Source organism: Protopterus annectens, chromosome 9.part0 (genome assembly GCF_019279795.1).
Source record: "Protopterus annectens isolate FY-2018-M chromosome 9.part0, PAN1.0, whole genome shotgun sequence".
NCBI lineage: Eukaryota > Metazoa > Chordata > Ceratodontiformes > Protopteridae > Protopterus > Protopterus annectens.
Genome location: NC_056743.1, coordinates 596,635,029 through 596,650,027, shown reverse-complemented (window position 1 = coordinate 596,650,027; position 14,999 = coordinate 596,635,029). Strand labels below are relative to the sequence as shown.

General features: G+C 40.3%; 1 protein-coding gene across 3 annotated transcripts in view; it reads right to left on the bottom strand.

Moving 5' to 3' along the window:
* Positions 1-14,999, bottom strand: part of KCTD9 (potassium channel tetramerization domain containing 9) — a 458,686-nt gene that overhangs the window by 396,270 nt on the left and 47,417 nt on the right. For all 3 annotated transcript variants that reach the window (XM_044083151.1, XM_044083153.1, XM_044083152.1), the window contains one exon: positions 13,400-13,443. In XM_044083151.1, the coding sequence (XP_043939086.1) occupies positions 13,400-13,443 (44 nt within the window). The remainder of the gene's footprint in view (positions 1-13,399; positions 13,444-14,999) is intronic.

Sequence of the window (14,999 nt, the reverse complement as noted above, 5' to 3'; positions counted from 1 at the left end):
AGGTGTTTGTCGACCATTTAAATGGACATTTTGGCATCGTTATTTTGACCTATTGATGTAAATGATTTTGACCCAATGAATTTCAATCTTTTGATAGTATAAATATTATACATATACACACACACCCTCTCCGGCCAATATCCATCACGACTAGATTGACTATCTGAACCTAGACCACTGATGTCACAGTCAGGACTGCAGGTCTCTGTCTGAGAGCTAGGATTTCCTCTTGGGTCAATGTGGAATGGCTAAAAGTATCATGACCAACAATAGATGCAGGAAAAAAAAGAAAAAAGAAAATTTTTTTGTAGTACACAAACTGCTCCCGCACACCTCCAAGCATACTGTTGCACCCCCAATAATGGAAACAAAGATATCAGTCTGCCAGGTTCTACTTGGCCAATACGTAAACTTACATTGTAGACTGTAGTAAGATGCATCAAAATTATGTCTTATTGCCGTACGTCTGTGTTTGTAACATACCATTTCATTCATGTAAACTGCTTAAGTTTAGTTATTTTTTAGCTGCAATTACTTCATATGCCCCCAGTACATTTGTCCCACAATATGACAAATCATTTGTTAGAAAAATCTCTCCTTGGTGATGTTAGCAGTTCTATCTACCTGGGTAACAGAACTAAGTCAAGACTTCAGTACATAAAGAAATACATGAATGCACACACAAACAGCTTCACCAGACCAAGGCACATTTTACACTTCAAATTAATCTTTTTAATATCAGAAGTACTTTAAGATACCAGTGTGTGTTGCTTCAGCATAAACAGCAGTAAACAGAAGCAGTGTCTGCACTAAACTCATGATCATGGACACCATTTTCTCTTCCCTGTTCTTTTAGCTGCACTAATGGGATGCTACTTATCCAGTAAACTTCTGTAACTTAGAAGAGGTGCAGTCATCAACTACATACTACACACCAACACCAGCAGCATAACAGAAATTTAACTACATCCTTAATCTTCGGAACACTTCAACATGCTACAATGACAAACGTATAACCTCCGCTTACTCCACACCCTTTTACACAAAATCCAGTACCATGCTGTTAGTCTGCATAACTGAAATGCGTACTTCCAACTGCTACGCTGAATCCCTTGGAAACATCTCACAATCTTCCATCATAATAATCTCAAGCTAGTGAACAAAGGACGAAACTGACGAAAAATCCAAAAAAGGTACAGGAGCCTTTGAGCCAGAAGTATCCACAAAATAAATGACTTGAACGCAGTTTTATTAAAAATAACCAAAGTGTTTTCGCTACTGAAATACAGTAACTTCCTCAGAAGAATGTACAGAATTTGCGCCAAAAGTTTAAATAAACAAAGAGGTGTGCCAAATGACATCACTTCCTACACGGCGCTTTTGTTAAAATTGAATCAACCAGATTCACACTACAAATATAACATGTTAAAAATAATCTAAATAATTATTGAAAATACTAGTCAATTTTAACTATAGTATAATATATACAAAAATCATTAATCTAATTCTTTAGATGAATAAAAGTAAGTATTAAACACCATCATCATTCCAAGTATTACATTTGCCCAAAATGTAAGACCATGGACAAAGTTATATCTAAAAAAATGGAAGCCTGAATCAGACAGCGGGTATATCGATAAAAACTTATGACAATTATAAAAATTATAAGTAAATAACTTCTTATCTCATATAGCTTTTAAGTTTTAAAACTGCAGAAATATTACAATTCTCGTTAAGACCTGGGACATTAAAAGCATCCAGTTTTATCTGCCACTTGAGCTCACGTATTTCTAACAAAAGAGATAAAGGACTACCTCTCACATTGGGAGGGAGATGGTCAATCCCCACAAACTGGAAATTGTGGCCAGGATTATAAGCAATACGTTTGGCCAGAGCATTCTCCATTTTCCCATTCCTAATAGCGTAAACATGTTGATAAATCCGTTCACGGAACGTACGATCCGTTTTACCTATGTAGAATGCCATACAACAGTGGCAGAAAGCCACATAAACGACAGATCTAGTGTCGCAATTGATTCTATGTTGAATGGAATACCTCCTATTCCCAACGTTAAACGTTTCTCCTGTTTTGATAGTTCGACAGCAATTGCAAGCACCACATGTAAATGACCCTTTCTGCCTAAGGAATAAATTTACCTCTGTTACTTTGTAACAATTCCTTCAAGTTTTTGCCCCTTCTATAGACATTGGGCCGAGGACCTAATTTTCCTAAAAGGAAAGAATCGCTACTGATAAAAGTGCCAATTCTTACAAATAGTGGCCCAGATGCATCTCACAATCTTCCATCATAATAATCTGTAATAATGAAGCCAAACCATTCACTCAACACGTGGCATGGTATAAAATCACTTTTTTTTTTGTTAACAGCAGAGTTAAAAAGGAAGAGTAAGGACACACTTTACAAAGTAGTGCTCAATATGGATAATGTTGCCAATAAATTATCAAACCAGCAAAGCTATAACTCTAGCAAGTAACATTTGCATCACAGTACTGGAAAGAACAGCTAACAGACTGCCCCAAACCACAGATGAGTATTAAGTCTCCACACCAAAGTGGGCTCTATCATCTAAAACTTTCCCTAACAAGCCTGTAATAGTTGACCCATTTTCCTGTAGCTAGCAAATAGTCCATATATTTAAGGTTATTTTTGCAAACTTCGTAGCGCAATCTGCAGACTCTTCATAGGCCAATTTTCCCTCAGTAACTAGGTATTGGTGGTAATACAGCATTTTACCATGAGACACTGGTTCAGTTAGATTTACTTCTAAGGGGTGGGGGGGGGTCGAGTTATGTATCAAGTTATAAATCCAGATAACCAGTTAAAGTTCTTGTCCTTTAAGATTCATAACTTGCTCCTATATTTAAACCACTGGCCAAGGATGTCAAGTCTTTAAGTCTACAAAGTCCTATGTAGTCCTTTATCTCATCTGTCATGTCTGAATGAAGTCCACAGCAGTTTTGCAAAAGGAGTTACTTAGATGGCATTCACCAGAGTCACATGCACACTGATAATATTTTCAAACACTAATGCCTCATTCCAGTAACTGAAATACAACAGTTACATGTCTGACTAAATGTTCCCTTGCTACCACATATTCTGAAGGCGGCAAGATTTGCTTCACTGATCCATTAGATCAGGGAAAATGGGTTTAAAAACTTGGAATATTCCAGATTTTCATTAGAACTGTGACCTGAACAGATTAGAGAAAACCCTACGGTCCAAGTGCCCCCCCCCCCCCTTTAAGGTATTAACCCTGACTGCACCCAAGGTAGTTAAAAGGAGAGATTCTTACGAAACAGGAATTCAGTGTATCCAAATTGAAAAGACATGTTACAGCTACTTTACCTTTATTCAAGTGTTCACTAGTTATGAATGCTGGCCGAGTTAGAGTTATAGCGCTAAATAAAACTAGGGAGAGAAAAATCAGGGGATATATTTTTTAAAACATTTATTAAAATCATCACTTAACATACTAGCACATTAGTAGAAAATAAAAATATTAACATTTTTCATTTACTTTTAGCTATCATTAACTCACAAAATCAAAAAATGCTCATTTCCTGCCTTTCATTAAACCTCATTTATTGTCCTGAGCAATGTTCTACACATTGTTCTAAAAGATTTCATTTACTATACAATTTGCTCATTCTTCTGTAAAGATTGCCCCTCCTGTTCGTGCATCTCTTTCACAGTAATACAAAAACAGACAAGCATAACAATCAAAAAAAAAAAAAAAAAAAGGTTCAGAAGGTACACACATGCATACATATTTATTGAGTAACCCCATATGTTAAACCTTATAAACCATCACAAAAGGCAGACAAAGTAAACGTCAACATGCCAAAATGCACTCCAAGAGAAAACCTTGGCACTTGCAATCTTTAAACATTTTATATAAGGGAACAAGCCCCCCAGCACCCCCAATTACTTTTGTATAAATATGCTCTACCCCAATAACGGAGCAGTCTTGCACATTTGTCAACAATCTGTCTCCTCAGTTGGCCAAATGCAGTTGAACAAAGATGTCGGCCAAGGCACTCTATATACAGAGATTTTAATATAAATCTCAACACACACACTTTATTATGGCTCAAGGTAAAAATCGACAGACTTCTACATTACTGGGGTGGGGGTCAAAAAAAGACTAATCAAAGAAACACTTAGAAAAATTAAAGTCAGTGGGCTTTTCTGCAGCGTGAATGCCCTGCACACCCACACCAACTAAAATACAGCAACTCCAAGATCACAAGCTACCAGCAAAAAAAGATTACCAAGTGCCAATATTAAGTGATATTGGATAAATGCCAGACTTGCACTATCTTCCCTCAAACAGCATTTAATTTCAGTATAAATCAAATGAAATGCATTCCAACAGCGTGGACTTGAACCACCTAATGACAGCCCTTGCACTATACATTAAATGGATTTATATTAAAATAGAGTTGCCACATCAAACCCAACATACCTGGAAAACAGCTGCATCGAAAATAAATTTCACCATAATATCACTGCTCACTGTAACTAAAAGGAGCCTGTACAAGGCATACTTTGCTGTTAGACAACAAAACTACAGAACACAATGGCATAAGCTAATAATTTCTAAATGTGCAAAAACCTATAGCATACACTTGGGTCCCAAAATAACATAACAGCATTAAATATAATTGTTTCTACATTGTATGTAAAATGGTATACTTGCATACAGAATATAAAAGCTGATACTCAACTGACTTACACCTGGACTTTTTTTTGTATTTGGACTAGATAAGTACATACAGAATAAAAAAAAAAAATAAGAAACCAAGAAATACAGAGCATACAAGCTTAAACTACCAAAACAGTGCAATAAACATGAGATAATCTGCGTTGCTAACAGGGAAGAAATGACAGTACATCACACCATCATGTCAGTCATCCTACTGATATCCAAATACAGGATGCCCGTTATGAGCTAAAGCAGGAAGCATCAATGTTCCAGGATAATAAACTCATTGTAGACTATGTTCTTTCAAGTACATCAGCAGAATGTGATGTCAAATTTCCCAGCAAGAAGGCAATGCATCTAAAAGGACAGTTATTTTATGAAGAGAAAGGTTTGACTGACTGACAACCATGATGTAGTACTGTTAAAGGATAACCTTTATGACCTTAATAGGGCTACAATTTGGATGCTGGATGACACATATTTAAAGGGTGCAGTATATAGTCAAATGTATAATATACATTCCTTCTTAAATTTTCCCGGCTACTCAAAATTCATACCCTTGGTGTTTTGCCTCATAACCAGGAAGCCACTGAAAGCACAATACTATGTGGCAGTGTACATTCCACTCTCACTGTTGTGATTTTACAACTAGTGTGAATTACATCCAATGCGACTTTAAAGTAGGTGCAATAAAGCAATCCCTACCATCTGTCCTCTACCCTGTATCTCTAAAGATCAGGTTGTGAATGCCCTCTTCAAGGTCAAAAATACAGCATCCATAGGACTGGATAACATCCTAGGCTGCATCCTACATTGCCTCAAACAATTAACAACACCATTCAGTACTCCTGTCAGAGTAAAAAGCATTGGATTTGCCCCAATAAACAGAAAAAAGCCATCGGTATCACCTTGCACAAAGGTGGTGCTTAAACTGACCCAAGGAACTACAGACTCCATTAGCCTCACCTGCAAGACCATGGAGAGAATCATAGGGCTAATCAAAGGTACTGGTAACCTAAAAAAAACAAAAAAAAAAAAAACAAAAACACTTGACACTACTCCACTTGGATTTGTCAAAGGGAGATCAGGCCTGTTAAACCTGGAGGACTTCAGTCACCAAAGCACCTAATATGGGGATATCTGTGCATACAGCCTACCTAATCTCAGCCAAGCCCTTTGACACTATCCCCCACTAAGGCATAAATTGACAAACTCACCCAGCTAGGTATCAAACCGTGCATCAGATTGGTTGCTAACTGGCTCACTGATAGAAACCATATAATAAAAATAGGGGAATCTAGCTCTAACAGGAGACATGTAACCTGTATTGTTCCACAAGGATCAGTCCCAACATCTTTCTCCAAATTGCAAACTAAAGGTCTGTGGCTGACAGTTGGCTGATTAATGCAAACTGGGAGCGGCCACAGAATCTTTAAACTATGTCAGCATCCTACAAGATAGTCTTACACAAACAACTGATGCCAAAGTCACGGCCTATTAAAAAAAAAAAAAAATACAACCCCTCTGTACTTGCCTCATCAGGCCAATAATTTAATACAAAGGCCCTTTTTGGTATGTACCTTGCCACGCACCTGCAGCAACTGGAGAGAACATAAAGATTCCTCACAAGGAAAACTCAAGATCTTCAGCATCTATCCTACAAGGATAGTCTGAAATCACTGTCACCTTATTCTGTTTCATAAATACTACTCAGAGGTGATCTCTGCCTTGCATACAAGGCTATCTTTGACCCTGCTTTACTGGAAATGCTGCATATATGCAAGTCAAACTGTATACAGGTTACTCACTCTAATGGGCTTAACCTGGTATGGCACATTAATAGAACCGGCTGGAGAGACAGATTTCTCTCCCAGAAGTTACCACACCTTTGGTACAGACTCCCACTCCATATCAAGCAGAACACCTCATTAGGACTCTTCAAATGCAATCTGGACAGGTAACAGTAATCTCCTCTGATCCTATGAATCAGAATGAGGCTGTTCTGAAAGAGCACTTGCACAGTTTTGGGCAAAAATCTATGCAGTGCGACTCAAAATTTTAGTTTGTGTACATTATACACAATACATTTAGCATTCCTGTCTGTAACTTTCAAACTGTCAGTCCGGTAGAGGGAAAGGAGTTTGTACAAAATTTCAAACTGGTATGTGCTAGGTAAACCACAAGTTTCATGCTAGGACAACTACAAAAGCAAGGTTACCTCTATTGTTCCCTACACCATTCTGGAAAATTTCCATTTTGAAATCAAATAGGTCTTCCTCACAGTCCAACTTCAGTGGAATTGTGGCTTAGACATAAAAGATGTTTACTGGGGGAGGCTGGTCTCAGACCTATTAGCAGTGATTAATGTCCTGGTTTGTGAACAAAAGAGTGTAGAAGTTACATCTGCATGTGTCCATCGAATGTCCTCAATTTCATAAAATAGAAGTGCAGAAAACTGATTCAATGGCACAGAGTTTCAGCACATTTTGCAAACATAAGGGTGAATACAAAGTATTTTTTTTGAACGCCATGGCTCTCAAAGATATTTTGAATAGCATCTTAGTGTACCTACACCATTTCTTTTGTCAAGGACTAACACTATCATATGTTCATAGGTTTATACTAGGCTATCTGCCCCAAGGCATTTATAAGCCTAGCCCAAAGTTTTGTGGCTTACGCCACCCCTTATATGAAAAAATACTGTACCCATTAGTTTGTTGTGCCTCTGTCCAGCAGTGACAGAGATGATTCCCGGGGTAAATCTACGATCTCCCATCCACAGGTCAAGATTTCTCTTGAACAGAGCCAGCGAGGTGCTCTGCCTCACATGGACTGGGATTTTATTCCACAGCATAGGGAGTCTTGAGTAATAAATCTATCCCTCCAGCACGTCCTATTTATATCCGTGCTAATGTTTAAGTCGCTTGCTCTAGTGGTTTTTGTGGATTTGATTTTTTGAGGTGGAGCATGTCCATTAATTCCGGGTTGGACATGGTCTTTTATGTCAGGCACATGTCACCTCTGAGCAGATGGTATGCGACTGAATAGAGCTGGAGTTTCTTCAATCTGGCAGCATATGACAGATTTTGGAGTCCCTTTATCCTTTTGGTGAGGAACTTTTGGGGTCTCTCCAATTGCTGCAGATGTTTGTGAGATACATCCCGAATGGGGCATTGTACTCGATCATTGGCCTGATAAGTGAAGAGTACAGGGGAACAATGACCTCACTAGATCTGGATATGAATCCCTTCATTATCAGGTGGGCAATGTAGAAGGTCTTTCTAACCACTTTAGCAACGTGAGTGTCAAAAGAAAGGCCACTGTCAACCTGGGTCCCCAGGTCCCTGATAACCTCTTCGGTGCTTAGTGGATTGCCACCTATATGGTAGCTTGGGGTTACCTTGTTTTTCCCGAAGTGTATGACTATACATGTTTTGGCGTTTAACTTCAGGCCATGGCTTTGGCACCAGCTATCTGTTTCCATGAGTCCCTTCTGAAGGATATCAGTGTCCGATGCACTTTCCACTATGGCGCCCAGTTTACAGTCGTCTGCAAACTTTGTCAGCCAAAGTCCTCCCATGTTGGCTTGTACTTCTGAGAAGTAGATGCCAAACAATAGGGGGCCAAGGACAGAGCCCTGTGGGACACCACTTGTTACTGGCTTGGAGTCTGACATAGCGCCAGCAACTCTAACCCTGTGGGTTCTGTCCTTAAGCCAGTTTGCAACCCATCTTGTGACATATGGGTTTACATTTAAAGCTGGCAAGTTCTACAATACCCGAGTGGGGTATTGTGTCGAAAACCTTTGCAAGGTCAAGGTAGGCTGTATGGACTGCCTTTCCCTCATCAATGGCCTTGGTGACCGTTTCGAAGAAGTCGACCAAGTTCAAAAGGAATGACCTGCCCTTGACGAAGCCAAACTGGGTCGGGTCCAATGTCTGCAAGTCCCCTATATCTTTGTTTATGAGCTCCATTATGATCCTCTCCATAGCTTTGCAGACTAGACTTGTTAAGCTTATGGGGCGGTAATTACCAGGGTCCGTAGAGGCACTGCCTTTGTGGAGTGGGACCACAGTTGCCGTACGCCACTCCTTGGGCACGTATCCTGTGGTAAGGCTGAGATTAAACAGCTGCCTTATGTGCGGGTTTAATTCCTCATTTAGCTCGTGTAGCACACAGCCGGGGACACCATCCAGTCCCATTGATGCTGTGTTTTTAGCTTTAGAGAGAGCAGCTTTCACCTGCGCATTTGAGATGTCTGGGAGGCTACACTCCGCTGGGATAGTTATCTCTCCTTTAGGGGGGAGAGGGGGGTGAGGTTTGCACAGCCTGTCTGCCAGTATGTTGGCAATGTCTGTGGGTTCAGTGATTTTTGTATAATTTTGGACTAATTCTGAGCATATCTGGGAGTTTCCACCCAGGTTCCTAACATAGCTGAAAAAGGCCTTATGATTGTCCTTTGAATCCATGGCAATTTTTCTCTCAAAATTCGCCTTAGTTGATTTAATAAGTGCTCATATTTTTTTTTTTTTTTTTACTAATAATGATCAGGGGTGACTTCCCTTTTATGGATTTTGTTCCATCATGTAATAGCTTTCTCCTCTTATTGTAAAGTTTAATAGCTGGGGTCCACCAGACTGGACGTTTGCCCTTTGTGGAAAGAGTCTTGGTTTTATTTGGGATGGCCTGATCCATGCAGTCCTGGAGGTGTTCATAGAAGGCATTTGTAAGGGCTTCCGCAGCTTGGGTTGTGGTTTCCACTGGCTCAGGGGCCTTGAAGGATACCACACCAGTCTTGAGTAGTGTGAAGTTTGCTTTAGAGAAGTTCCTCACTGTGGTCTTTTTTGTTTGGGGTGGGGGCAGGAAGTGGATTTCCAGTGAGATTAGTTTATGATCAGATCTCACCAATGAGGGATATACTTCCGGTGTGGAGCATTTTGTCCCCATGTTTGTGATGAGATCTAGTATATTTTCTCCTCTCGTGGGAACAGTGACTAGCTGTTCCATGGCATTTGAATTTATGAACTCCAGGAACCGTTGGGCTAGAAAGTTAAGGCTCGAGTAATGTTCCCAGTCAATATCCGGGTAGTTGAAGTCACCCAATATGATGGTGTTTGGAGATACATTTATACCCTCCAGTGTCTTCAGGAAGGCTGTGTGGGGTTCCTGAGTTTGAGAGGGTGGCCTGTAGCATGCTACAATTTGTAGAGCAGTTTTGCCTATGGTTAGTTGCACCTGGATGGTTTCCGAAGCTTCGTGCGTTGCCACCAACCTGGAGGTGGGGGTATCCTTTATGAATATGAATACACCCCCCTCCTTTTGTGGTGTGGTCCGGGTTTTGGGGCCGGAACGCATGATATGAGGTAAAACCTAATAGTGCCAGGGTGCTCTCAGGAGCCTTGAACCAGGTTTCAGTTACAGCACAGACATCGATGTTCTCCATACTGAGAAGGGCCTCGAGTGCGTGCATTTTGAGATTTAGACTTCTGGCATTGAGCAGCATTACCCTCAGTTTCTTCCCATTTTTGTTTTCTAGGGTGGTAGGTTTAGAATTTGAGCCTTGCCTAAAAGAGGCACTATGGGGGTGGCAAGAGCCTTAGCCAATATCCGGAATCCCAGGGGTGACTGATGCAAGCCGTCCCTTGCAAAGCAGCGTGGCTTGTCAAGCATGTCATCCCAGGCAGACAGACACTGGATCCCCTTTCAATGACACCAGACATTAAGCCAATTGTTAAAGCCAATAATCTTGTCTGTATATTGTGGCATCATTCTTGGTGAAGGAAGGATACTGCTCAGGGTCAGGGTCATACCTGCCTGGGCTACATAATCAGAGAGCTCCTCTGCGTCTCTTTTCATGTAGTCCAGGGAGGTACGTCTCAGGTCATTCACACCAGCATGGACAATGACAGTGTCATATTTGTACTTGCCGTGGAGTGACCCGATTGCTTGTGTTATGTGGCGGATTCTAGCACCCGATAGGTAGCTTACTGTGACTCTCCTTGTTCAGCCTGGTGAGTGGGACGTCAGTGTGTCTGACTATGGAGTCAACTATGACAAGTATGTTTGGTGTTGTATTTGGCCTTAAGGGCTGTGACTGCTTTGCACACTGATTTTGTGGTTTGTGTGTTGCTTGTGGGGTGTCTTGAGGTAGCAGTTCGCTATTATGTGGGATTCTGCAGCATTTTATAATTTGCTACTGTTTATGGAGGCACTCAGTTCAGTTTGAGTGTTGTCTCTTTGCAGGTCACTTCACACCGGACACATCTAAATGTTTGTGTTTCTTATAACCACTTTGGGTGCTGTGTGTACATATTAATCATAAAGAAAGCACGCAGCTGATGTGAAGTAGTGAGTTGTTGCACCTTGTTGCAATGAAATTTTTGATGCAGTTGTCTCCAGTTTGTAAAGTTAGATGATGTGGTGACGATTTAATATAAACCCACTCATGTATGTGTACCTATAAGTGTATGCACCTATATAAAAAAACACATCACAACACACTTTAAACATACTGGTTATACACACATTCAGAGTATACTCTAGTATGTGCATACACTTGAAGACAGTTTGCTTTGCAATACGTTTGTTAAATTGACTTCTTGATCATTTTCTGGTACGGTTATAATGCAGTGTTGGATGTCTGCTAAGTCTTAAACACAGTAAAGCTATCTTGTAGCTGGATTAGCTACGTTACCTATGAAGGGGATGCTCACCTGCAGTAGGCCTGGGACACTGACTGAGGATAATGATTGCGCCCCTAAACCTAACCTTACATGTCTGAGACACGACTGTCCAGAAAGTCACCTCACGAACTAAGCTAGAGAGGTTATTCATTGTATCCATGTCAAGAGCACAAAGGGGTGAAGTTCAGTGACATGATCACAATTGTGCATGGGGCATGGAGCTTAATCTGCTCCATGTACTCCTAGTTATGGGGAAAACAAACAACTGTTTTACCAGCTTTCTAAGCCATAAAACACTTGCCGGATGCTGTTTAAATGGCAGTCAAACAGGCAGTGCAATGCTCTCTCACATTTGCACTTACCCTTCATGCTTCTCAGATGTCCAGATTTTTGCTACATATTTTTGATAAGCTCTTCATAAAAATGTGTTTAGACATACCACTGAGGACTGAAGTCACTGAATAATAACATACAAAAAGGATTGTCAAAGTTTGCATCCTTCAGAAAATACATACTAACACATCCTGCTATTCTAGCAACTTTCTAGGTTCATTAGAGAAACACGGGGATGCACTGGTATGTACAGTAGCCAGAAAAAAACAAAAAAAAGGTACTTCTGCCATCATTTGCTGTCAAGAACTAGCAGACTTCAATGCCAGGTGCTAGACCACACCTTACCTTTATCGGGGGGGGTGCTTAAAATTTAAAGTCAAGTCTTGCACCACTGTAGGATTTACCTAGCTAGCCTATTTCCAAATATATGAATGCAATCTATGTGCTCCATATTATTACACAGTTGCTCTGTAGCACTTCAGAAAATGCTGTGAACAGACAGACATTTTTTCTGCATTTACATGCATATTAGAACAGCAAGCCATGTGCCATTAATGAATGCCACCCACACTCAGTACAAAGCAATCACTACAAACTGGAGTAAAAACCAAAACAGAACAGAAACTACCTCAACAAAATATCCCACACAGTATATTCCCATTTTCAGCCTTTCCTCACACCAAGAATGATTTCATAACTATAAAGGCAACAATGAGATGCATGAAAATATTTCAGAAAATAATGATTTTAAGTCTAGGCATAAGCACTAAATAATGTGAAGCAGAGAGTGGAGTGTAATCTACAAGTCTAGACAACCATCAGACAAACTTGAAAAGCAATGCATGAACTCCAAATGGGGAAATCTACCATTTGACAAAAACTCTACATTTGTATACTTCCTAAGCTGGACTCCCAATTAAAACTTATACTTCCTAAGCTGGACTCCCAATTAAAACTGTTTAAATTTTATGTTTTACTCTAAGACTGCATTACCACATTAACACCACAAAAACATTTCTGTCCACTCTTGCAAGGCATTTCTCTTTTACCAGTGGTTGCACACTTATGGGGGTATGGGCCCACCCTATATGGGTGCTTGTAAAAACATGTCTGCTCTGGTCAACTTCAGGTTCTGCAGGTGTGTTGTGACAAATTTGACTACAGTCTGCGTGTTGTGCGAACTTTTAACAGAGGTTCTCAAAAAGGATCTCTCAAAGCATCAAATCAGCATCTCTTACATCTCCAGAAATATTTTGCTACAAGTCAATGAAAGAATACCTACTCTAGTTCAAATGTCTAGCCACCTTTTGGTTGAACTCGCTCTGAAATATCCTGATGTATTCACTATGGAACATATTCTCACTTCTGTTTGACACAGGTCCTTTATAATAACGAAGTTTTAGCACAGTACAATTCCTACCAGTTAAAACTGGATGAAACTTGCAATTTTTTTTTGTCACAAATGTCACACACACACAATATGTATGTATGTATATTTTTGGAGGAGAAAACACTAGTTTCTGCACTGGTTCAGAAAACTTATATGCAGCTTGCACTCTGCAGAAAACCACTTGAGCCACACATTAACTATTAAACTCTTCTGTTTAGCACAAAACCAATTTTATTCCCTGCAATCTACAGATATGAAAAACCTACCTATGAAAGGTTCTCCTTCTGTCACGTACAGCACATCATCATCTCTGCAAAACAAGAAGTTTAGGTTTTAAACTGCAATTTTCTTCCAGGCAATCAAAAATACAACTTATCAGGCAGTACATCAAACTCACTCTTACTTCTTGGCTATTTTGTTACACCTTCTTCCCTCCCTCACACTTGAATCTACATTTAATTAGGAGGCAAGCTTAAGAATAACACTGTACTAACAGTTGAAAGTTATAGCATGCTGGTATATTTGAATATGGAATCCTCCTACAATAAAAACTAAATCAAAGTGCATACATTTCCTCATAACCTGGAAAATGGCCAAAAGGAGATAATTGCAAGAATGAGACATTTAAGGAAACACAAAATGCTGCAGGGAAAACCACACCTACAACCAGCGCAAAGGACTGGGCATAAATTTTCCACCAAACTAAAAGCTTACTGTTGTAAATTTTCAATTAACCGTTTTATGCTATTTTTCCTAAAATCTGAGGACATTTGCGGTTTTCCTCAAATATTGAGTGCCCCAGGTAAACAGGGACAGGTGCGACTCAACCTGTTGCAGGAGTAGTGATATTTCTTTAAGGGAGACAATACTCCACAGATTTCCACTTCTTGTAGGTTTTTAAGCAGGAAAACAGAACTGGCAAACTGGTGCACTGGTGAAGAAATTAGTTACATAGGCATATCTTTACTGCTTGTGATCCAGGTTCTATGACAACACAAGTAAAAAAAGAAGGGAGTGGTCCAAGACACCTTAACAGAAAGAGAGGGAAGGACATAGAAAAACAAAGCGAACAGCAAGAGACAGCAACGTTTTCAATTGGTCAGTACCGAGGTAGCACATACGTATTTCCGCGGTACATACCTATTGCTGTGTGACTTTGCCGACGTATCTTTTTGCAATTAGCATATCGGTGTCATACATACGGTCATGATTAGTACATACGTCCTTTCCATTTCCTGTGGGGTATATTCCTGTGCTACATTCTGCGACATTGTCACTTTGCATAGTTATACGTCGCCACATGCCTAGCCAGGGTGGGGCTCTCACTACTACTTTGGGACTACTGGTGTACATATGCCTGTGGCTAATGTACTGTATGCCTACACATATTATTCCACTCTGACTCTAACATGGCACCAACATACACATATTACAGAGACACACACATTACACTCGCACAGCGACACACACGGCACCCGCACCGCACACATACTACGGCACTCACGGGGACGGTTGCACACAGTACCTGCATGGGCCGCGTCACCGGCGGCGGTGTCTACCTCCCCCCTCATATCATCATAGTATTACCCGCGCATGTACTGTTACTGTACTGTGGCCTGGCGATCATTCAGACTCACGGTTATGCATTTCGGTATGTTGCCCTTTCCATGGTTGGCGGTATCCTCTTCTGTTAAACCTCCCGGATGCGCAGGTTGTTTCACTATGTATACTATGTACAGATATCGCGTGTTACATCTGTCACCTTACATCCCTCCGATTCCCTGTCTTACCTGCAGTACTTATATGTATATGTGTACATATATTTCTATATATGTAATTATTTCTATCTACATATATGTATATGCA